At 44.0% G+C, this 25396-nt stretch overlaps 1 protein-coding gene across 1 annotated transcript in view; it reads left to right on the top strand.

Annotated features, from left to right (window-relative positions):
• The window catches only part of LOC141121640 (NACHT, LRR and PYD domains-containing protein 3-like), an 80987-nt gene that overhangs the window by 16859 nt on the left and 38732 nt on the right, over positions 1–25396 (top strand). Inside the window, exons 2-7 of the mRNA XM_073611290.1 lie at positions 11049–11209; positions 16091–16250; positions 18527–18589; positions 19404–21111; positions 23314–23478; positions 25068–25232. Coding sequence (XP_073467391.1) covers positions 11049–11209; positions 16091–16250; positions 18527–18589; positions 19404–21111; positions 23314–23478; positions 25068–25232 — 2422 coding nt within the window. The remainder of the gene's footprint in view (positions 1–11048; positions 11210–16090; positions 16251–18526; positions 18590–19403; positions 21112–23313; positions 23479–25067; positions 25233–25396) is intronic.

Genomic DNA, 25396 nt, shown 5'->3' with positions numbered 1-25396 from the left:
GGCATCATATATCGGCGTCCAGATTTCTAAATATCTGCATCGGCCAGAGAAAAACCCATATCGGTCGACCTCTATTATAAGGGACTGCTCTCAGTCTGTTCCGACTTATCACAGATTGATACAGACATCCGTCCCTCCCTCCCTCACCCCCGGCCCGATCATCGAATTGGCTCTGACTGCCGCTCGGGCCTCTGCTCGACATCTCAACTGTTTCGGGAACGTGATTGGCTGCCTCAGCCTGCCTGTGTGACGTCGCTATGCCGATCCGGCCGGCGTGGCGCTGGCTCCTCCCAAAGGTGCGTGCAGTGACCGAGAGAGAATACGCTGCCAGTGCTATCGCATCACTGAAGAACCACAGGTAACAGCACTGCAGTGGAGGGAGGAGGAGAATATATATATATATAATATATATATATATATATATATATATATATATATATATATATATATATATATATATATATATATATATATATATATATATTGCTTGGAAAGTTGGACAGCTGAGCTATTGCTGGAAAAAATATATTTGTGTTGTGTGTTATATCTTCTTCACTTTGTATGGAAGTTACTCAGTCTCTCAGGCATACGAGTCCATGATGCCCATATAAATATAGCCTAGAGAATGTCCATCTTTCTATATTGCAATGTATTGCAATACATCTGTTGTGGCCATATTTTGATCTTGATGAAAACAACCTATACAGTATAGGCTGTTTTCATAAAGATCAAACTATGGCCACAACAGATGTATTGCAATACATTGCAAATAGAAAGATGTACATTCTCTAGGCCAGGGATATGCAATTAGCAGACCTCCAGCTGTTGCAAAACTACAAGTCCCATGAGGCATAGCAAGACTCTGACAGCCACAAGTATGACTCTCAGAGGCATGATGGGACTTGTAGTTTTGCAACAGCTGGAGGTCCGCTAATTGCATATCCCTGCTCTAGGCTATATTTATATGGACATGGAGTGAAGCTGAATTGTCTTAAGAGCTATTTCACACTGCCATTTGGCTGCGTTATCGGTAAAGCAACGCTAGTTTTAGCAGCGCTTTACCATAGTTTTAGCGGTGCTATTAGGCCACTAGCGGGGCGCTTTTAACCCTTGCTAGCGGTCAAAGAAAGGGTCAAATGTGACTGTGTATCGCTGCCGAAGCACCCCCCCCTGAAAAAAGTTCTGCGGACGCCCATGTGGGGGGGATGTCTATAGTATGCCTGTAAAGTAGTGCATATTTCCCATGTTTAGAACAGTCCCTGCACAAAATAACATTTCTAAAGGGAAAAAGGTCATTTAAATCTACTCGCGGCTATAATGAATTTTCGGGTATTGGCAATACAGATAAAAGTCATTGAAAAAAATGGCATGGGATTCCCTCACAGTCCATTACCAGGCCCTTTGGGTCTGGTATGAATATGAAGGGGAACCCCGACCCCAAATTTAAAAAAAAATTGTGTGGGGGTCCCCCAAATTTCATACCAGGCCCCTTAGGTCTGGTATGGATTTTAAGGGGAACCCCGCGCCAAAATTTTTAAAAAATATGGCGTGGGGGTCCCCCCAAAAATCCAGACCCTTATCCGAGCACGCAACCTGGCAGGCCGCAGGAAAAGAGGGAGGGACAAAAGAGTGCCCCCTCTCCTCGACCGTACCAGGCCACATGCCCTCAACATGGGGAGGGTGCTACCCCAAAGCACCTTGTCCCCATATTGATGGGGACAAGGGCCTCATCCCCACAACCCTTGCCCGGTGGTTGTGGGGGTCTGTGGGCAGGGGGCTTATTGGAATCCTAAAGCCCCCTTTAACAAGTGGACCCCCAGATCCCAGCCTCCCCCGTGTGGAATGGTAACAGGGTACAAATATACCCCTACCATTTCACAAAAAAACTGTCAAAATGGTAAAAATGACAAGACACAGCTTGGGACAAGCCCTCACATACTTGCCTTGGTATCTCTCTCCCTGCGCCCTGACCATGATGCCTGTTATCCTGACCTTGAGCCTGCATCTGTCCTGACCTGATCCGATCCCGAACCCATCCTGGACCTGTCCCTCCTGTTCCTGATTACCTTGTATCCCTGCCCTGTAGCCTATCCATCCATCCTCTCCCTGTCCTGTTGGTTTCCCGTCCTTACCCATCTGCTGATTCCCCTGTGTATGACCTCGGCCTGGCTTTTGTTCCGATTACGGTATTTCCCATTTATTTGTATATACCATTTGTTGTTTGTGGGTCTGTGGTTGGTTGTGCACTGTTATATTCACTTGCTTGTCACCTATTTAAATAAACACCATTATTACTCACTTGCATGCATTTCTGGTTTCCTCTGTGCAGTCCACACAGTCTGGTTTACTAATTCTCTGACAATAGCCGCGAGTAGTTTTAAATGACTTTTTTTCCTTTAGAAATGTCATTTTGTACAGGGACTGTTCAAAATTCCTGGACAATTCCTTTAACAATTTTGCCTTTTTCCTTGTTTTTTTTTAAACTTTGAACCCTTTGCTACTCCCATTAAACTTATGTTTAAGCCATGCCTTTGCACTACCTGTTTGCCAGATTATTGTGCTCTCTCCAGCCGATATCTCACTCTAGTCAGTTGTGCTGCCGTCCGTATCTTCTCTACCACTTGTTACCCACCTTTGGCTTGTTCCTCAACTACACTTCTGCTTGAACCCAACCTATAGCCACGTGTTATCAACTTTTGGCTTGTTTACTGACTACCCGTCTTCTTGATCCCTACCTGCTATATCTGCTACTGGACCCTGGCTTGTTCTCTTCTAGTGGGGTGATCCTGAGGACCACGACCTGGGAGTAGCTCAGAGTCGGGTAATAACTCATAAATAGCATCATCTTTCGGTTACCTTCATTCTGCTTTTAGAGGCTTCTAGAAGGAAGGAGGGGAATAAGGGTGGAGCTGTCTGGGGTGTTCTAAGAAGCCCTGACAAATCCCCAACCTGGATTGGCAGGGGCAGGCCTCCTGAAATACCTAGATCCAGCCCAGCTGGGGAGGAGTTGTCGGGTGGAATACCTCAGGGTGTAATATGAGGTTTGTCATGTGTTAGAGCTCAGCATGTCTTTTAGAGTTAATATGTCCTATACAAGATACATTTCCAATGTAACCCACCACTGAGACCTCTTGTTAGGACCCGGGTCTGAACCTACAACCTTTGCTGTGTCAGGCAGTATTTGTCTTCTTGCTGGGGGTACATGGGATGCCCAGAACAGAGGAAATTACAAACTCCAAACAAAAGGTTGAGGACCCGCTAAAGTCTCTGGCTGCTGAGTAAATGTTGAAAAATAAGAAAAATTGTACTATTATGTCAAAACAACACTCAAAATAGGTTTAAAAATATATAGGTATTTTATTGAAAATACAAAAAAAAATCAATGAAAAAATCCTTTATCACAGTTTGCTAAACATATAACAGTCTCATTCATTCGAATATACCATCAACCCTAATGGAAAAATTAAAACAACCAAGTAGTTTGAACCACAGGTGTAACATGTGAAAACATAGCCCTACTGTAAACTACACATAGATGGGCATTATCAGGATGATGATATCAAGTTTGCGGTTCAGCTCAACATGTTTCGTGCAGACCGTACTTCTCCAGAAGCTTAATATATTAAAAATGATATTTCTGAATAGAAAGAGATATAAAGGGTACAATTTTCTATTCAGAAATATAATTTTTAATATATTAAGCTCCTGATGAAGCACGGTCTGTGTGAAACATGTTGAGCTGAACCTCAAACTGGATACCATCGCCCTATTATTGGCTGGCTATTGGTAGTTTACAGTAGGGCTATGTTTTCACATGTTACACCTGTGGTTCAAACTACTTGGTTGTTTTCATTTTTCTATTAGGATTGATGGTATATGCCAGGGGATATGTCTAGCAAATTGTACTAAAGGATTTTTTAATTGATTTTTTTTTTGTATGTTCAATAAAACACCTATACGTTTTTAAACATATTTTGAGTGTTGTTGTGCCATAAAAGTACATTTTTTCTTATTTTTCAACATTTACTATGTAATCTAGGACGAGGCACTGCTTTATGTAGTATGTCCACAGTACAACTCTGTGGTGACATCAGTGACAGCCTGTCCATAGAGGGTGCAGGGGCGCCGCCCCCCTAATCCATGCGCCGGCCCCCTAATCTAAATGCGGTGCGCCGGTTGCATGGATTCCAATGTTTTTTGATTTTTTTTTAGCACATGATTAGAGCCTGAGCCTCTAATTGGCTTAAAAAAAGGGTTGGCTCAAGGCGCAGAACACTGTGCCCCGAGAACATCCAGTCGTGTGACAATAGCAAATTAAATATTCTCTATTAACTTCCTGATTCCCCTCCTGGCAATCAGGAAGTGGGTCCTGAGACCCGTCACCTGATTGGCAGAGAGGAGAAGTGATCCTATTGGCTGCCTAGGAGGAGAAGGAGGAATTAGATGCATGGCAGAAGCCGCCGTGATGCCGAGGAGGAGGAGATGCAGGGGAAGCCGCCGCCCAGAGGAAGCGCTTCCCGCGACCTAGATGAGGTAAGTACGGGCCTGGTGACCAACCGAGCGGGCACAGGCAAAGGTTCGAAAGTGTTCTACTACTGTATCCAAGCCTTGGCGAACCCGGTGGAGTAAGCGACGCCTGTGTCCAAGCCTTAACAAACAAAGCCTGTGTCCAAGCCTTGGCAAACCCGGTGGAGCTTGAAAACCTTTGACCTTCGGGAATATGCAACGCCAACCCTAACCCTCCTCAGTGCCAAAAAATATACCACCAGCCGCCACTGGATGACATACAGTACAACATTGCTCTAAGAATCCAAACTGATCTGTGCTGCCCACTAGTGGGAGTAACGGTGCAGCTACAACAGTTTATAAAAGCCCCAAAAGTAATGTTGAGGACACAGCACCTGAACGCATTGCAGGACACCTGGCTGCTCTAGGCCCAAAGTTAGAGGTGTTGGGTATACCTCCCAACATTTTGAGATAGGAATGAGGGACACCTACTAACAAACTGTATGTAGGCATAGGACACGCCCCCTACCACACCCCCTTGAAGGAGAATTAACCAAAAAAAAGGTTAATTAAATCCACAAGGGCTTTTTTTTTACCACTACTATTCCTTTATATTGGCTTTTAAAATGTACAAATGCAGCAATTTAGAAATTGGATGAAAGGTTTAGCACAGGGAAACACTTTTTGAAAGATAAAAAGTGCATTTTATATACAACTATATAGATCAGACCAAAATGAGGGACAAATGAGGAGGAAAGAGGGACAGAGGGACATTGCTCCAAATCAGGGACAGTCCCTCGAAATAAGGGACAGTTGGGAGCTATGGTGTTGGGGTGCTCCTGAAGCTGCCCCTGTTCCCAGACACATGAGGTATTGCACTTCACTGTCCTCTCTTTCCTTTGGGTGTGATGGCTGATTTGTGCTCCCTCAGTCCCTTTAACCACTTCCAGTGCGGGCAATTCCAACATTCCTCTCCTACATGTAAAAATCAAAATCACAATTTTTGCTGGAAAATTACTTAGAACCCCCAAACATTATATCTATCTATCTATCTATCTATCTATCTATCTATCTATCTATCTATCTATCTATCTATCTATCTATCTATCTATCTATCTATCTATCTATCTATCTATCTATCTATCTATCTATTTATAGATAGATAGAGATATATCTATCCATCTATATATAGATAGATAGATAGATCTATATATATATATATATATATATATATATATATATATATATATATATATATATATATATATTTTTTTTTTTTTTTCAAGCAGAGGCCCTATAGGATAAAATGGTGGGCACTGCATATTTTTACGTCACACTATATTTGCGCAGTGGTTTCTCAAATGCAAATTTTTGGTAAAAGATACACTGTAATGGATTTTAATGCACAAAAACACAATATAATACCCAATTGTTTGGTACATTATAAAAGATGATGATGTTAAGTAAATAGATACCAAACATGTCAAAATTGTGTCCGCTGGTGGAACGGTGCATAATTTCAGTACCTAAAAATCTCCATAGCTGTTGCTTTAAAAGCCTTTACGGGTTACCAGTTTAGAGTTACACGGGAGGTCTGGTGCTAGAATTATTGCTCTCATTCTAACGTTCGTGGCAATACCTATGTATGCGTTTGCATTTGTGTATGAGCATGGGAAAACAAAAGTGCTTTACATTTTTTTTTTTTTTATGTTATTTTTTTTATTTACATTTTTTTTTATTAACACTGTAACTTTAACTTTTTTTATCAACTTTATTGCTATTACAAGGGATGAACAAAATCCCTTGTAATACCATGGGCAGTGACAGGACCTCTTTATGGAGAGACCTGAGGTTTATTAGACCCCAGATCTCTCCTCTGGCCTCCATTGTAGCCGATAAGACACAGACCGGTCTGATCGGCTGCTTCCCTGGTTGGTAACAGTCAGGTGAATAAAGAACCGGAACCGGAAGTGATGAAAATCCTTGTCACTTCCTGTGTCTGACATCACTCAGTGGGAAGAATGACATCTGTACCTCTCACTGTGTGCCCAGAGCCAGATGCTGCTGTTTGCATCCTTACTAGGCTCTCTGATCTCACGGGAGAGCCCGGTTAAGGCTGCAGCGGGTGGTAGGAAGGGGGTGAGACCCTCTTCCTCCCGCTGTAAAAGTATTTCAGAGGCTCGTTATCCGCTCAGATTACTTTTACATTATGCAGAATCACCGGCCCTAAAAGAGAATTTCTTAATCATTGCTGCAGCTACAGTGATGACCAAGATATCATTCTTCCCCATGTTCACCAAGGATTGGTGAAAGCTCCATGAATATTCAGGCTGCAGCCTCTGTCCCTCCGCCCACTATGTTCTGGAAACATCCAGAGAGTTCCAGAAGATTGGGAGGTAACAAAGCCATAGTCTGGGAAGCACTGCCCAGCAGTGGTGGCTGGTGCTCAAATTTCTTGGGGGCAGTCTGCAGCACCCAGCCAGCCAGCCACCCCCACCCACCAGTCAGTCAACCGACCACCACCAGACCCTCCTCCCACCCCCCGTTGCTTGATCGATCGCTGCTACCCTTCCACCCCCCACCCCCTGTCAATCGTCGCCTCGCTCACACGCCTGTCGTCCACCAGGCCCCACCGCCACCTCGCACTTCCCTTCATCCCTGCGTCTCTCTTCCCGTGTCTTGGCCCTGAGTCCCGGCAGTCTCATCCCGCCCAATCAGGAGTCCTCAAATCCAGCCAATGGTATCTTAGAACTGCTGGCTAATCAGGTCTCAGGACCCGCTTCCTGATTGGAAGGGAGGAGAAGCAGGAAAACATTGGTGAATATTAATACGCTAAGGTCACACAACTGGTGGGCTCCGGGCGCTGTGTTCTGCGCCCAGAGCCCACCCTTTTTTGAAGCCAATTAGAGTTTCAGGCTCTAGTCACGTGCTTCCAAAAAAAACCCCTAATTTGAATCCATTTGTCCGACGCCCTGCATGTAGAATAGAGGCCGGGCGCATGGATTGGGGGGGGCCTGTGCACCCTGCTGCCCAGTCTCATATACACAATTAACCCCTGCCCGTCTGCCTACAGGGGAGCCAAACTAAATGTACCTACACTAGCAACTGTGGGGGTGCTGCAATCAGGGGTTTAAACAGACCCCTGATGTCTCACTTTTAAAACAGATAAAGGGATTGAGGACAGAGATTCCTCAGTCCCTCTCTCTGCAGCCTCAGCTGCACTAGACAGTGAATGAATGGGGAGCACTGCGTGCTAAGGCTTCCTGTTCATTCACAAACACAGTTTATTATGATTCAGTGATGAGTGGACACAGGAGGGATCAGTACCAATCACTCACTGTGTTCATTAAGTAAAGGAAGGGAAGGGTAAATATGACATATACCGACTCCTTCCCCAACTCTCCTTCCTGAAACAATCCGCCTGTGAGCCCTCAGCAGCTGCTGGTGGAAGAGGTGGGAAGCCAGCCGCTCTTTGGGGGAGGGGAGGAACACAGGGGTGCCTGACAGCAGGTGGGAGGGGACACGGATCCAAGAACTGATCCACCTGCAGCACAGATGGAAAAAAGAGTAGCTGGCAGTGCTGCTGGGGGATGCAGAAGAATCATAAGTGTCAAGCCGGCCCTCCCCTTTTAAACTAATGGGGCCCGGTGCAGGAGAGACAGATGTTCTGCCTTATTAGTGTTCCTGCATAGGCTTCCCACCCTTCCAAAATTCAGGCATAGGGGAAGGCAGCAGCAAATGAAGGGGATAAAATACTATGACCGGTTTGCAGAACCTCAATGCATACATGCAGTAAGCAGTAAAGTAGTGTATACCTCTCTAACGCCCCACTATATATCCCTAAAAAGACGTTCCGATACATTGACTCCCTGTTGACCTCCTTTTTGTGGGGAGACAAGGCAGCTCGTGTGTCGCTGGCTGTTCTACAGCTACCAGTAGGAAGGGGTGGTCTGGCGAAACCCGACCTTCGATTGTACTACTTGGCGTCTCAACTAGTTCAGGCCCACTGGCGCATGTTTCCACAGCTGAATAACGCTGCCACTGCGATGGAGGCAGCTGTCGCGACCTCATACGAAGCACTTTTGAATTTTTTTTTTTTAGAGGGATGATGCCTACTCAAGAAGGGGTAACTGTACTTCAATCAGCTAAGCGGGTACTTGAGATTTCTATAAAACATATACAAGACGAACCTCCACGCCTATCACCAAATACACCACTATGGTTCAATCCTCGTCTAAAGGACCTTTCTCGCTTGGAGGATGGATATAGGTGGGCCAAATTTGGTCTTACGTATGTGCATCATCTATTTGAGAGGGGTGAATTTAAAACATTTGCACAATTGAAGAGGGAAATGGGTGTCCCTGACACATGGGCGTCCATTATTCCAGGCTGCGGCATGCTGCAAATGCACAATTTGGAACGGGAATGGTTCTGTTAGAAAACACAAAACTTGAATCAATGCTTTCAGAACCTGACCACACGAAACGTATTTCCACTTATTATGCGGTACTTATGGAAAAAACACAGCCGAGGGAGAAGAAAATGAGACAGAGATGGGCAGACATCCCAGAGTTGACTGAGGCTCATTGGAATGAGGTTTTAACCTTCTATATGTCCACGGTCATCTCTGCGAGGGATAAATGGATCCAACTAAGATACCTACATCAAATGTATTACACCCCATACAGACTATATAAGATGGGCGGGAGAGCAGACCCTATTTGTCATAAATGCCTGGTGGCAGAAGGTACTTTTATGCACATGGTTTGGGACTGTAGTAGGGTACGACCTTTATGGTCACAGGTAACCCAGTTTGTTGCAGAAACCTTTGATCGTCCGAATATATGTAGCCCACTGCTGGGTATCTTGGGGGTGATAGAGGACGATGTAATGAGCAACAATACTAGAATGTTTTTGAGATTATTGTTTTACTATGTCAGGAAGCTGATTGTCTTGAATTGGATAAAGAGGGATCATCTTACCTTAGGAGCTTGGAAAAGATTAATTAATGCAAATATCACACTGTATAAAATGACATATGAAGCAAGAGGAAGTAAGAAAAAATTTAATAGAGTATGGGGCAGATGGATAAACACAAAAGAAACTACAGCATGTGACATCTAAAATTATTTTATTATAAAATATAGCCAAATGATAGACTTGGTAGGATGATATTGTGAGAACATGTTCCAGGGGACTGGAGAGATGACAGCGCACAGCGCAATTGGTTTAGGAGGTATATACCTCTTTGGTTTAGTTCTTTAACTTTATATATATATATACTTTTATATTATTTTTTTACTTTATTTTATGTTTTATACCAGATATTGGATTGCTGATAATTTGCATTACGATTACAGAAAATAACTGGTATTTTAGAGTTAAAAAAATTGCTACCTGTACTGATATATCCTTTATCATAGGATGTTTATCCGAAACTACCCTTGAATGTTAATTATATTTTGACGGTTGCAACCGACAATATACCTTACATGCAATGTGTTATTCTATGTATGTACATCTGGCAAATAAAAACCTTTTAAAAAAAAAAAAAGTAGTGTATACCAGAGAACCACGTATGTACCCCCCATTGCCATGGTTGCCAATAAATTTAGGCATTCACCATTATTAATAATATCAGGCGGGTCTAAAGGAAGAGGCAGAGGTTCTGTACATGGAGGTAGTATTGGGTGAGCCGGTTCTGCAGGACCAAGCGAGGTCGGCCACATCAGGAAAGACCTGTCTTTTCAATCTAGGAATATCACTGAGACAGAAAATGAGAGTGACACAGCAATGAAATCTCTGAACACTTCTCCATCAGATGCCACCACAGAGAGATTTCCACATTCTTTCCAGAATGATATTTTGGGCAGATTTCAGTTCCTCTTTTCATGTGATCAGTTTAGATAGTGCTGATGCAGCCAAAGTCCTGAGACGAAGAATGAGGAAGAGGAACCCATCTGTGTGAGATTTTCTCAGACGATAGAGGGGGACAGAAGTTCAGACCATGGAGGAGGACAGAATTTCAGTTCATGGAGGGGGGGGCAGAGGTTCAGTCCATGTAGCGGGACAGATGTTCAGACCATGGAGGGGGACAGAATTTCAGTCCAAGGAGGGGACACAAGTTCAGACCATGAAGGTGGACAAAAGTTCAGACCATTGTGGGGGACAGAATTTCAGACCATTGTGGGGGACAGAAGGTCAGACCATGGTGGGGGATAAAAGTTCAGACCATGGAGGGGGACAGAAGTTCAAACCATGGAGGGGGACAGAAGTTCAGACTATGGTGGGGGACAGAAGTTCAGGCTATAGTGGGGGATAAAAGTTCAGACCATGGTGGGGGAAAGAAGTTCAGACCATGGTGGGGGACAGAAGTTCAGACCATGGAGAGGGACAGAAGTTCAGACCATGGAGGGGGACAGAAGTTCAGACCATGGAGGGGGACAGAAATTCATTCCATGGTGGGGAACAGAAGTTCAGAACATGAAGGGGGTCAAAAATTTAATTCAAGATTACAAATGATCTTGTATTTTTTTTTCTAGATGACGTTCAGAGCTTCGTCCTGCAGATGTCCAGGTATGAGGACTGGTCCCTGGGGAGAATAAACCAGCATTACCAGGAGGATCTAATCTGTATATTGGAGGATTTGGACCCTCATGTTCTATGGCGGGAACTTGATTCCCGGGAAGTATTAAAGGTGGAGGTAAGAAAAAAGGATTTCTGAACATCCTGCATTACAGTGATACATCAGATGGTAAATACAGTGGCGGAGGAGGAGGGAGAGAGAAGACTTATCACTGTTACTTCTACATCACCCCGTCTGAAAACTTTTATTGAAAGAGATGTATGGCAAGATGTTATATACACTATATTACCAAAAGTATTGGGACACCTGCCTTTAAACACACATGCACCTTAATGGCATCCCAGTCTTACTTTGTAGGCCCCTTAGTTCCAGTGAAGGGAACTCTTAAGGCATCAGCATACCAAGACATTTTGGACAATTTCACGCTCCCAACTTTGTGGGAACAGTTTGGGGATGGCCCCATCCTATTCCAACATGACTGCGCACGAATGCACAAAGCAAGGTCCATAAAGACATGGATGAGTGAGTTTGGAGTGGAGAAATTTGACTGGCCTGCACAGAGTCCTGGCCTCAACCTTTCCAAAATGTCTTGGTATGCTGATGCCTTAAGAGTTCCCTTCACTGGAACTAAGGGGCCAAGCCCAACCCCTGAAAAACAACCCCACACAATAATCCCCCTTTCACCAAATGGTTTGGACCAGTGCACAAAGCAAAGTCCATAAAGACATGGATGAGCGAGTTTGGGGTGGAGGAACTTGACTGGCTAGCACAAAGTTCTGACCTCAACCCGATAGAGCACCTTTGGGATGAATTAGAATGGAGACTGCGAGCCAGGCCTTCTCGTCCAACAACAGTGCCTGACCTCACAAATGTGCTTCTGGAAGAATGGTCAAAAATTCCCATAGACACACTCCTAAATCTTGTCGACAGCCTTCCCAGAAAAGTTGAAGCTGTTATAGCCGCAAAGGGTGGGCCAACTCAATATTAAACCCTACGGACTAAGACTGGGATGCCAATCAAAGTTCATGTGCGTGTAAAGGCAGGCTTCCCAATACTTTTGGCAATATAGTGTATAAAAAAAAGGTAAATTGCTGTGCTACACCCCTTATTCCACACTTAAAAGGATGAGACTCAGATGCTTGTGGCTGGGCATAGGCTGTACTTACCGTACAAAGAAACAAAGTGAAAATCCAGCACCAAGTCACCCTGAAGTAAAATGTTGGACTTTATTGAAGATCTATCAGGACTTTAAAAAAATCAATTCCTGCGGTAAAAGTTGACGCCTTTCAGCCATATAGGCCATATTTACTTCAATATTACTCTATCTTCTCCATCTGGCAAGAAGCAGACAATGTTTTTCATGGATGATTACTGTCAATGACACCTCCGGTTCCCCTTAATGAACAAATTCCTGATCATGCGATTGCTATGTCAGCTATAATATCACATGCAGGCTAGAGACATCATTTATAAAATAAGCCTGCAGCCTGAAGATTGCAGTGTTTCCCTTTTTAATACTATAAATGCCAGATACCATTACAGTATTAAAAAAATCAAAATATATATATTTTTTTACTTATTTGTGTTAAATCTGCAAAAAAAGAAAAGAAAAACAAGGCACAGCACTACTTATTTGTCCATAAAATTGTATATTTGAACATTATTTAGGTGGGCAGATTAGTTAGTGCTATAGCCAAATAATTGATGCATCTTGACAGTGTTGGTATTGGCATCTAGGCTTCAGTATTTCAGCAAATAGTAACAAGTCCTATTTGCAACCCCAGAGCACCCAATGAGGAGATAGTATGTGACCGGTCTAAACGACGTGGCATGTTCACCAATGCCAGGAGTCTGGCGGACAAGATGGGAGAACTGGAGCTACTGTTGTACGAGGAGGATTTAGATTTTGTAGGAATTACAAAGACTTGGTTAGACAGCTCTCATGATTGGCTGGCAACCATTCAAGAGTATTCCCTATATCGCAGGGATAGAGAGGGTAAAAAAGGGGGAGGGGTATGATGTATATCAAAAATGAGGTACAAGTGAATGTGAGAGATGACTTCACTGAGGGAGCTAGAGAGGAGGTGGAATCCTTATGGGTAGAGCTCCAAAGGGATGAATCTAAGACCCCTTTCACACTGGGGCGGTTTGCAGGCGGTATTGCGGTAAAAATACCGCCTGCAAACCACCCCTAAACAGCCTCCGCTGTTTGTTCAGTGTGAAAGCCCGAGGGCTTTCACACTGAAGTGGTGCGCTGGCAGGACAGTGAAAAAAGTCCTGCAAACCGCTTCTTTGGAGCGGTGAAGGAGCGGTGTATTCACCGCTCCTAAACCGCTCCTGCCCATTGAAATCAATGGGACAGCGCGGCTATACCGCGGCTATACCGCGGCTACAGCCACGCTGTACGAGTGATTTTAACCCTTTTTCGGCTGCCAGCGGGGGTTAAAACCGCACCGCTAGCGGCCGAATACAGCTGCAAGAACGACGATACAGCTGCGCTGAAAATAGCGCTGTTGTACCGCCGACGCCCCCACCGCCCCAGTGTGAAAGGGGCCTAAGGGAAAGTAATACTGGGAGTATGCTATAGGCCCCCTAACCTGAGGGAGGAGGCGGAGGCGGACCTCCTATCACAATTTGGATTAACAGCAAGCATGGACGCCCACAGAACTTTTTTTGGGGGGGGGGCATCATTTTAAGGTCACCCCTGTTCTTCCCCCTTTTTGACAATTTCATGGAGGGGAGGGGCTTAGTCATTATATTATAAAGCGTGATAACCCTCCCCCCTTCCACTGCCACATTTGGCACTTTTTGAGGGGGGGAATGTACCTGGTTTTGCCGTGGCAATCTGAGCCACATACAAAACCATGCAAAATGGCAAGTGAAGGTATAAATAAATATACAATTATACAATTCAATCAATCAATCAATTACAAAAAAACTACACCTGCATGGAGCAGCATTGGCTTAAGCCAGTGGAGATCTTAAATTCTATATGGGCACAATAGCATCTTTATGGGCACAACAGCAGCTTTATGCTTTATGCTATGTTGCTGTGCTTAATCACTTCCCTACAGGGAACTTTCACCCCTGTCCTGCCCAGGCCAATTTTCAGCTTTCAGCGCTGTCGCACTTTGAATGACAATTGCGCGACCATGTGACACTGTACCCAAATAACATTTTTATAATTTTTTTCACACAGATAGAGCTTTCTTTTGGTGGTATTTAATCACCACTGGGGTTTTTATTTTTTGCTAAACAAAGAAAAAAGACTGACAATTAAAAAAAAAAAAAGTTTTGCTTAGCTTCTATTATTAAATTTTGCAAATAAGTATTTTTTCTCCTTCACTGATGGTGACTGATAGGCGGCACTGATGGTCACTGATAGGGGGCACTAATAGGTGGCACTGATTGATAGCATTGATAGAACTGGTTAAACAGCATGTAGATTTTAGTGGGTGGTGCTGTGAAAAAGAATAATGTAGTTCAATGTGGCCACCGTATGGCAATTATTGGGTTAAATGAGGTGGTGAGGAGGCAACATTTTGCCTCCTCACCACCTCTTAAACAGCTCTGAAAAGCGATCCAAGCATGGATCTTTTCAGAGGAGCAACATTCACTTTCACATATGTGAAGGAGCCCTAATATTAGCCAAGCAAAAGCATGCAGGGAAGTAAAGTGTTGAATTTCTTTACATGATAATAGAAGGTTCAGCCTGACAGTGTAAGGAGATACACAGTCTATGCTGACAGGACCACAGTCCTGCAATTGGAGACACATTCTGCAAGAAGTTTCCTGATAACAGAAGATAACAGCATCAGGCAGCTTGTGACAGCAGGGAAGGAGATCCAGGTGTCAGCCCGACAATAAATAAAGCTGAGCTCCATCATGTTTGACTTTACTTTCCTGCACTTTCCTCCCAAGTGTGTAGACACCTTGCTGATTCCAGGGGGAGCACTTGAAACCCCTTGCCCCCTCCTGCAGACAACCATGGTGGCAAGAATGGGAAGTGTCATTATAATGGGAGATTTTAATTATCCAGACATAGACTGGGTGGAAGAAATCGCATATTAATCTAAGGCTCCCCAGTTCCTAAATGTCTTGCAGGACAATTTCAGGGGTCAGATGGTAAATGCACCAACTAGAAACAAAGCGTTACTAGATCTACTGATTACCAACAATACAGACCTGATCACGGATGTGGAAATACGGGGCAATTTAGGAAACAGCGATCACAGGTCAATTAGTTTTAGTATAAATCACACAAATAGGAAACATAAGGGGAATACAAAGACACTGAATTTCAAAAAAGCAAACTTCCCTAAACTACGATCCTTGCTAGAAAATAACAATTGGGATAAAATCTTAGGAACAAAGAACAAAGAACACAAAATGGGTATGCTTTAAGGGCATATTAATAAAGGACATTAGCCAGTGCATCCCAATGGGAAATACATTTTAAAAGAGCTAATAAAAGTCCTGGATGGCTTAACTCTAATGTAAAAATGCATATATAAAAGCAAAGGAGAAGGCCTTCAAAAAATACAAAGCTGAGGGATCATCATCAGCATTGCAACTTTACAAGAATGCAACAAGAAATGTAAGGGTGCAATCAGGGTGGCTAAGATGGAACATAAAAGGCACATAGCGGAGGAGAGTAAAAAAATCCCAAGAAATTCTTTAAGAATGAATATGTTTTCACCGTTTCAGAAAGTGGTAGATTGCTGCCACATCCCTGTCATGTGGAAAAAAGAAAAGACCCCCTGAATGGGATTTTAAAGGCAGCAACACCACTAATGTAGAATAAAAAATGTTTATTAATGCATATAAAATGATATCACTTCACACATGAGATGATCAGTTAAAACCATAACATAACAAAAAACAAACAGAACACAACATAGTGTAAATATATAGCAAGTACGCAAATGTATATGAATCGTGGTACTCTCCAAGCTCCGATAGTATTTAGGGTACCGGAATGATATTTCTGTCTTCCAGGGATGTCCACCTATAAAAATAGAAGCAAGGGAGATTCTACAACAAATTCTGGAGAAGGGAAGAAAAGCTGTGATTGGATTGTGGGAATGTCTCTACGCTCTGAAGAATCTCCACCCTCATCCCAATTTATTGGGCGTTCTGGGAGAAATCGACAAGAGAGGTAACCAGACTTTGGGGGCTATATATATAAAAATGTGCTTTGTGATTTGCTCATCATTCAGTAAAACGTAACAATATATCTGTGCATCACTTTCTATTTGTTGCCTTTCACCGAGTGAATGTAACATTCTGTAATGTTCGACCCTATCAGAAAAATAGCCATAAGAACATTCATAGCCTAACATTATAGACAAAGGACATTCAACCATAAGAGTTCAAGAATGCTCATCAAGAGAGGAAATAGCTATAAATCAGTGATTTCCAAACTGCGGCCCGAGTTTGTTTCCTTGCCTTTATCTGGCCCTTGGGGCAGTAGTTAACCAACTGACACTAATGATGGGGCACCATTCCCCCTACTGACACCATAAATGGGGCAATAATTTTCCATTGATACCAACAAAAGGGCACTATTCCTCCCATTATAACCAATGATAAGGCACTGATGTCGGGGCATTTTCTACTTCCACTAGCAACAGTTTGCCCCCCCCCCCCCAAAGCATAAAGGACAGTAAACTGGCCCTTTGCTGGGAAAGTTTGGAGACTCCGTTATAGACTGAGGACATTTGACCAGAAGAGGAAATAATATGAGGGAGACCTCTGAACTCTATACAATCTATAGAGATTCCTGTGGGAACGGCCAAACAAACGGGAACCACCAGCTGCAGTGTGAGGCAAAACACTTGGCGTAGGGTTCCCCTAAATTCCATACAGGATCTTTTGAGTCTGATATGGATTTCAAGAGGGAAACAAAACAAAACAACAACAAGAAAAAAAAGGTGGGGTCCCCCAAAATCTTTACTAGACCGTTATGTAGCACCTTCCTCTGGAGCACAGCAAAACTGGATCTTCTAGTGTTACTAGAACATTCTCTTGGGTCCACATGGCATTAAGCAACACAGTGTGCTTACACATGGGAGCAATGCCCTCTAGGCCCAAGTTTTGATCACAGGGCCTCAATCCATGCACACAGCCTTCTCAAACAGAACAGTGATGTTCTGTAGGCCTGGGCTCCAGCCATATAGCCTCAATCTAGGCACACAGCCTGCTCATACAGGGAGCAATGCCCACTATGCCCAGGCTCTGGCCATAGGGCCTTAATCCGGGCACTCGGCCTTCTCACACAGGGGAGCAATGCCCTCTAGGCCCAGGTTTTGATCACAGGGCCTCAATCCATGCACACAGCCTTCTCAAACAGAACAGTGATGTTCTGTAGGCCTGGGCTCCAGACATAGAGCCTCAATCTAGGCACACAGCCTGCTCATACAGGGAGCAATGCCCTCTAGGCCCAGGCTCTGGTCACAGGGCCTCAATCCAGGCACACAGCCTGCTCAGACAGAAGAGTGATGTTCTGTAGGCCTGGGCTCCAGCCATAGGGTCTTAATCTAGGCACACAGCCTGCTCAAACAGGGAACATGCCCCCTAGTCCCAGGCTCTGGCCATAGGGCCTCAATAAAGGCACACAGCCTTCTCACACAGGGGAGCAATGCCCTATAGGCCCAGGTTTTGATCACAGGGCCTCAATCTATGCACACAGCCTTCTCAAACAGAAGAGTGATGATCCATAGGCCTGGGCTCCAACTCTAGGGCCTCAATCCAGGCACACAGCATGCCCGCACAGGGAAGCAATGCCCTCTAGGCCCATGCTCTGGCCATAGGGCCTCAGTCAAGGCATACAGGCTTCTCTTACAGGGGAATAATTCCCTCTAGTCCCAGGCTCTTACCATGGGGCCACAATCCAGGCACCCAGTCTGCTCACACAAGCAAGTGATGCCCTCTAGGCCCAGACTCCAGCCATGGGGCTGCAAATCAGCCACATAGCCTTCTCACACAGGGGAGCAATGCCCTTTAGGTACAGGCTCCACCAACAGGGCCTCAATCAAGGAACATAACCTTCTCATCTAATGCCCTCTAGGCCTGGGCTCTGCATAGATCCAGATGCATAGCCTTCTCACAGAAGACCTCCCCCTCAGAGCCTGTCTGACACAGGACTCTCTCACCACTGACACAGGACTCTCCCACCCCCGACACAGGACTCTCCCACCCCCGACACAGGACTCTCCCACCCCCAAACCCACAGGACTCTGCCACCTCTGACACAGAACTCCCTCACCCCTAACACAGGACTCTGGAGCCTCCTCAACAGACTGACTGGTGGGTGATGTCATATAAATAACTCCTGGGTGCAATGCTTTTCAATAAGAGTAAAACAAAATTCAGCAAGGCTTTTGCTATACAAATCTGGTTGACATGATTATGACCTGCTTCTTCTTTTTCTAGGGGAGTGTCTGGTGGAGGAGATCCTCCTGGATGAACATGGACACACACTGACAGAGCTGACCGGTGAGTACACGGTATGCATGTGATGTCCAATATGACCAATGTTATTGTCAGGAGGAGAAGAACCTGAGCAGACAAGGAGTAACCCGACCATTGTACATATAGGATACAGGTAACGCAGGGAGATTCATAATACTAATAATGACAAACAATTAATTTTACTGAATCTTCATTCCCCTGTGTGAAATTCGGGGGCGAGAACCTTTATTTTATTGGATTTTATTTATGTACTGTCATATGGAAATTTGATGTTCATATTCAAGGTGAGAGTGTGATGTCACTGTGAGGTCATAAGCAATGATGGGGTTGCTTTCCATTGGCTTCTTTGTATATTTAAGGGGATCATTGCTATTATACAATGTCATTAGGGCCAGGATGGAGAGCACTCTGCATGACCATGGTCCGTTGCACCTCATCCATCTGATGACTGTTGAAATAAAGCTTCTTTGTAGAAGGGTGCTCTACTGGTGTCCTGGAGTTTTCAAGTGTTGAAAAGATGGTGTGGGCTTTCCACCTTATTTCAGTTCTGGCATCGTTTTTATAATGGACCCCACAATAAAAAAAAAAAAAATACAGTGTGGGGTCCCCATCAAATTCTATACCACATGCTCCAGGCTGCCACCATTGTGACATTATTGACCAAACCCTTAATTTATGTCATCTGTTGGAGATGTCATTGATGGGCGAGCAGTCATTGGGATAGGATTGTGTCAGTAGTTTTTTTTTTTTAATTTGGCGTGTCAGCATGCGTTATTCATTTTGGTATATCATTTCCCAGATTCTGCTTTAACCTTAAATATTTTCTGTCCCTTCCCAGATATTCAAAAAGAGCACAAGCAGCACCTGATGGAGAAGACTCAAAACCTCGTGGAGCACAAACCTCCAGGGACCACCCTGGAACCCCAAGCCTTCCTCATCAATGAGCGTTATGTGAACCTGATAGTGGTCTCCACCCATCAGTTCAGGCAGCGCCCCCAGAATGAGCTCATACAGACTGGAGTAAAACACGAAGAATGCTTGAAGGAAGCCAAGACTGGACTGGAACACATTTCCCCCAACAGGCTGTTCCGATGGAGCCACCAGTCACAATGTGTCCCCCATGCAGTCATGGTAAGCGGAGTTCCCGGAATAGGGAAGACCACGCTGGTGCAGAAATTTGTCTTTGATTGGGTGAATGGAAAACTCTACCAGAGATTTGCTTTTGTCTTCTTCTTCAGATTTCGGGACCTTAATAGACTGGGAGAGGTCAGTCTGGAGGAGATGATCCTTCAACAATATCTGTATCTGCACATTCAGATAGAAAATATTTTACAGCATCCAGAGAGACTTCTGTTTATTTTTGATGGCTTAGATGAAAGCATTCACCAAATGGATTTCAGATTGAGTAAACGGTTGGATCCGAAACAGAGGAGAGATCTTGGTGAGATTGTGGTCAGTTTGGTGAGGCAGAGTCTCCTTAAGGGTTGCTCCATACTGATCACTAGTCGGCCAACCAGACTGGCATCAATTGATACGGATGTTTTCCAGAGAATGGCCGAGATCATGGGGTTTCTCCATGGGGACAGGTTGATCTACTTTGAACATTTCTTTAATAACAGTGAATTGTCAGCCAGGGCTTTTCATTATGTTCAGGAGAACGACACGCTGTATACCTTCTGCTACATCCCATCATACTGCTGGATCATCTGTACGGTGTTATCAATGTGCTTCAGGGCCCAACCAACCAATAACCATCAGCTGATGGCATCATTACCCAAAACAGTCACACAGCTCTTTGTCACCTTTGTCTCTAACTTCCTGGCAAATCACAGCCAGGACAGTGGTGACGCTCAGAAACAGTTGACATCCATTGGTTGGATGGGGGAACACGGAGTAATGAATCACATCATTGTATTTGATAAGCGTCATCTGGAATCGTTCCGTGTGACCAATGATACGCACCTCATTTCATGTTTCCTGATGGAGTCTGGTCAGCCTCCCGATGTGGATTACACCTTCTTACATCTCACTCTTCAGGAGTTCTTTGCGGCTTTGGTTCATTTTATAGAGTATGATCATGGGAAATTACAGAACACACTTGATAAGGCCGAATCTTACAAAGACGGCCGCGCCGAAATATTTCTCCGTTTCCTCTGCGGCCTCTCAGACAAGTCTACCAGATCCATGTTAAGGTCCCATTTGGGAGAATTGTCTTCCCAGGCCTCCAAGGATGTCATCACCTGGCTGCAGACAAAAATTATGAAACAACAAAAACCCAACAAATCCATTAAAGGGAAGGCAGAGCTCCTTCATGTCTTCCATTGTCTCCGAGAGAGCAGGAATACGGCTCTGGTGTCACAAAGTATTGGGCCAAACAAAGAGATTGACATCTCTGATGTCCCCCTCACTCCTCTGGACTGCTTTGTCTTGTGTTTTATTCTTCAATCCTGCACAGAGATAGAAGAAGTCAATCTAAATTCATGTAATATTAGTAGTGAAGGCTTGAAGAAACTTCTACCAGCTTTAAGCACCATCAAAAACCTGAGGTAAATGTCATGTTTCTCTTAAACCAGGGGTCTCAAAACTTTTGAAACAAATGGCTAGTTTACTGTCCTTCAGATTTTAGGGAGGCCGGACTAGGGCCAGCGGGAGTCAAAAATGTCCTGGGGTTCAGTGGGAGTAAACAATGTTTGTGTCAGTGGAAGGAATTGTGCCCTTTGGATGGTGTCAGTGGGAGGAATAGTGCCCCATCTTTGGTATCAGTGGGAGGAAAGATATCCCATCAATGGTCTCAGTGGGAGAAATAGTGCCCCATCTTTGGTATCAGTAGGAGGAAAAGTGTCCCATCAGTGTCAACAGGAGGAATAGTGTTCCATTATTGGTATCAGTGGGAGGAATAATGCCCCATCATTGATGTCAATGGGAGGAAAAGTGCCCCATTATTGGTGTCATTGGGGGAAATAGTGTCCCATCAGTGGTTGTCAGTGGGCGGAATAGTGCCCCAACCACCATTGGAGCACAGGTGTGTCAGGAGGAAGAAGTCTCTCCTGCTGTGATTCTGAGGCTGCTGCAGGTGATCTGTGTGAGCAGGGAGTGTGGTCAAATCTTTCCCAGCCCTCCTGGCCCCTTTCTGGGGAAGCCATGGAGGCCAGCTGGGCCTCTCCTGCTGGAAGCTCGCAGTCATCTCCTGGGCCATCTGGTGACTTGTACAAGCCATGGCTGGTGATCTCTCTGCCCCTGGTGCGAATGAAGGCTCAGAGGCCATTCAGGAGCGAGTGTTGGCCGGGTTTAAAGCCCTGAATAGGGAGAGAGGCATGCTCTACAAACTGAAAGCGAAACTGAAGCACTTGCGAAGGCAGCGTGAGGGCTTGTACAGCCGGAACCACGGATCGATGGGTTAGGAAATCCAACCGGCTAAAGTCCAGGTGGAACATTGTGTCCATGATGGAAGGAAGAGATGCATAGCTCCAAACTGTCCCTGATTTCGAGGGACTGTCCCTGATTTGGAGCAATGTCCCTCCGTCCCTCTTTCCTCCTCATTTGTCCCTCATTTTGGTGTGATCCATATAGTTGTATATAAAATGCACTTTTTATCTTTCAAAAAGTGTTTCCCAGTGCTAAACCTTTCATCAAATTTCTAAATTGCTGCATTTGCACATTTTAAAACCCAACATAAAGGAATAGTAGTGGTAAAAAAAAAGCACTTGTGGTTTTATTTAACCTTTTTTTAGGTTAATTTTCCTTTAAGGGGATGTGGCAGGGGGCGTGTCCTATGCCTACATAGTTTGTTAATAGGTGTCCCTCATTCCTATCTCAAAATGTTGGGAGGTATGGAGATGGGCCCTTCAAGGAGAAGTTTGGCAATGATCAAAGGTTTGCAAGGATGGCAAAGGTGGAGGTGGAGGAGGAGACCCCCTGTTCTAAACTCCTGCCTCCTCAGGGAGAGGTAAGCAGCCCCATGCCTTCACAGGACTCAGGAGGCATGCTGAGGGCCATCCAGGCAATGGAGTCTCCTATGTGGGGGGGATCAGCTGGCGTTTGGTGATGAGGATATAACAGAAGGTGTGCCTGATAATGTCAAGCCCCAAGCAGAGGATAAAACTGTGTTTGTGCCATTTAACGCCATGGGTAATGCTGAAAGTGTGCCCAGTGACAATCAGGTTGCTAATCCTATGTGCAGCAATGCTGTGATGCTGCTGATGCTGCAGTGCAGCAAAAGTTACATTACTAGGTTACTAGGTACCATAGTTTGTCGCCATTTCACGAGTGCATGCAATTATAAAGCGTGACATGTTTGGTATCTATTTACTCAGAGTAACATCATCTTTCACATTATACAAAAAAATTGGGATAACTATACTGTTTCGTTTTTTTTAAATTCATAAAAGTGTCCCTTTTCCCAAAAAGATGCGTTTAAAACACCGCTGCACAAATACTGTGACATAAAATATTGCAACAATTGACATTTTATTCTCTAGATTCTATGCTAAAAAAAATATATATATATATATATATATATATATATATATATATATATATAATGTTTGGGGGTTCTAAGTAATTTTCTAGCAAAAAATACGGATTTTAACTTGTAAACACCAAATGTCAGAAATAGGTTAATAAAGTGATCTAAATGTATTTTATTTATTATACAGAATCGGTTCCATTCATGTGAAGGTCAATAAGTAGAATTCTTGGAGAACACATTTCCATCATTGACATTTTCCTTTAAATCTTCTCTTCTACAGTCTGAGTGATAATAATCTGACACACAGTTCCTGCCCCCACCTGGTATCGTTAATAAAAAATAACCAGATCCTGAGAAGACTGGACCTGTCTGGTAACAAACTGGAGGGTCCTTATCTCCAGGACCTGATGGCAGCTCTGACAACAAGCCAGATAGAGGAATTGGAGTGAGTATTCCAGGGCTGGTTGTAGTAATAATTATGGGGGACATGTCTAAGCCTTTATATGATAGGTGATCATACACGGGGGGGATCTAATCCTTCAGCAGATAACTATGAGGAGTCTCTACCTACATGTAGGCCAGTGTTTCTCAGATGAAAAAAAACAGCTAACCCAAGTGCTGATCTCTCATGAAACGTGTTACGTACATATGGCGAGGATTCCATGATTCCATTGGGGAGAGGATCACATGGTGACTATAGTTTGTGTGTTGGGTAATAGTCCTGTGCACCACAATACTGGTGCCTCTTCCCATCTGTGGCTAATTTTAGAGGGAAGACAGGTTAAAGCGTAAACTTGCAGACACTCATGTGACCATATACATGGACCCGATTTAAAGTGTAGACTTGTAGGGACTCATGTGACCATACTCATGAAATAAATTAAAGTGTAGACTTGTAGACACTCGTGTGACCATACACATGGACTCAATTAAAGTGTAGACTTGTAGGAACTCAAGTGACATCTACATGGACTCGATTAAAGTGTAAACTTGTAGGGACTCAAGTGACCATACACATGGAGTCAATTAAAGTGTAGACTTGTATGAACACAAGTGACCATACATATGGAGTCTATTAAAGTGTAGACTTGTAGGGACTCAATTAACCACATAGACATGATTAAAGTGTAGACATGTAGGAACTCAAGTGACCAAACACAGGGACTCAATTAAATTGTAGACTGTTATCCTAGTATTGATTTTGTTCACCAGTAAATCCCAATAGTTCTTATTACCTGGTGTCCTGAAGCTCCCCATTCCTAAGCCTAGGAGTATTCAGAGCTGGGAGTACCCCGCCCTGCCTATCTTTTACCATCCAAATATTTATTCCTCAGGACAGTCCCTTTCTATGTCATCATTAGGAAGGGGACAATTTCCACCCCTACTGCACCCAAAGCATTCTGTGAGGTGACTTGGTGTTCTGAGGTTGTGCTGCTCGGAATGATCGGCAAGAGTCTGTAGTCCTGTATAGATGCAAAAGGAAAGATCTACTCAGAACATAGAATATGATATCAAACTCAACGACATGTAAACTGAGTGAACCTTCCTTATACTGGTGCTTGTCTGGTCAGATGACCTGTAAAGGCAAAATGTGAACGTCTCTGCCTGGTCAGTATTTCAATTTTACTACAGTCCGATGAAGGGAAATAAATAGAATATTGCAATGAAATACACTGGGCTTCAATCATATCATAGAAATTTGTATATTCTGTCAGCAGAGTGGCTTAGCAGTTAGCACTTCTGCCTTGCAGCACCAAGGTCATTGGTTCAAATGCTACACTTGTAACCAGAATGCCACATTCACGGAGTCTGCATGTTCTTCCTGTACTTGCATGGGTATTCCAATTTCCTCCCACACTTGGCTCCTGTCTAAACTATGTGATGTGAGATAGGGACCTTAGATTGTAAGCTCCTTGAAAGGTAGGGACTGATGGGAATGTTCAATATATAAAGAGCTGGTTATATATAAATAGCGGTAATTCATTCCTGAGGAACACATCATTTTAACAAATTTCTGACTCCCTTCTTCTACAGACTGAAATATAATGACCTGAAAGACAATTCCTGCTCATACCTGGCATTGGGAATAAGAGATAACCAGACCCTGAGGAGACTGGTCCTGAATAGTAACAGGGTGGAGGGTCCTCATCTACAGGACCTGATGGTGGCTCTGACAACAAGCCAGATAGAGGAATTGGAGTGAGTATAATAATACCACAAGATGAAGATATAATTCAGCTGATGTTAAAATCTCCCTATGTCTTTGTGTATATACAGTGTATACATATATCCATGCCCCTTTATTGGACTGTGGGATGTTGAACATTTGACTGTTGTGAGGTTCCTGGTAGCTACTTTTATGT

Source organism: Aquarana catesbeiana, unplaced genomic scaffold (assembly GCF_042186555.1).
Source record: "Aquarana catesbeiana isolate 2022-GZ unplaced genomic scaffold, ASM4218655v1 unanchor228, whole genome shotgun sequence".
Taxonomy (NCBI): domain Eukaryota; kingdom Metazoa; phylum Chordata; class Amphibia; order Anura; family Ranidae; genus Aquarana; species Aquarana catesbeiana.
The sequence above is the reverse complement of the archived record's forward strand: the minus strand, read 5'-3'. Positions and strand labels throughout refer to the sequence as shown.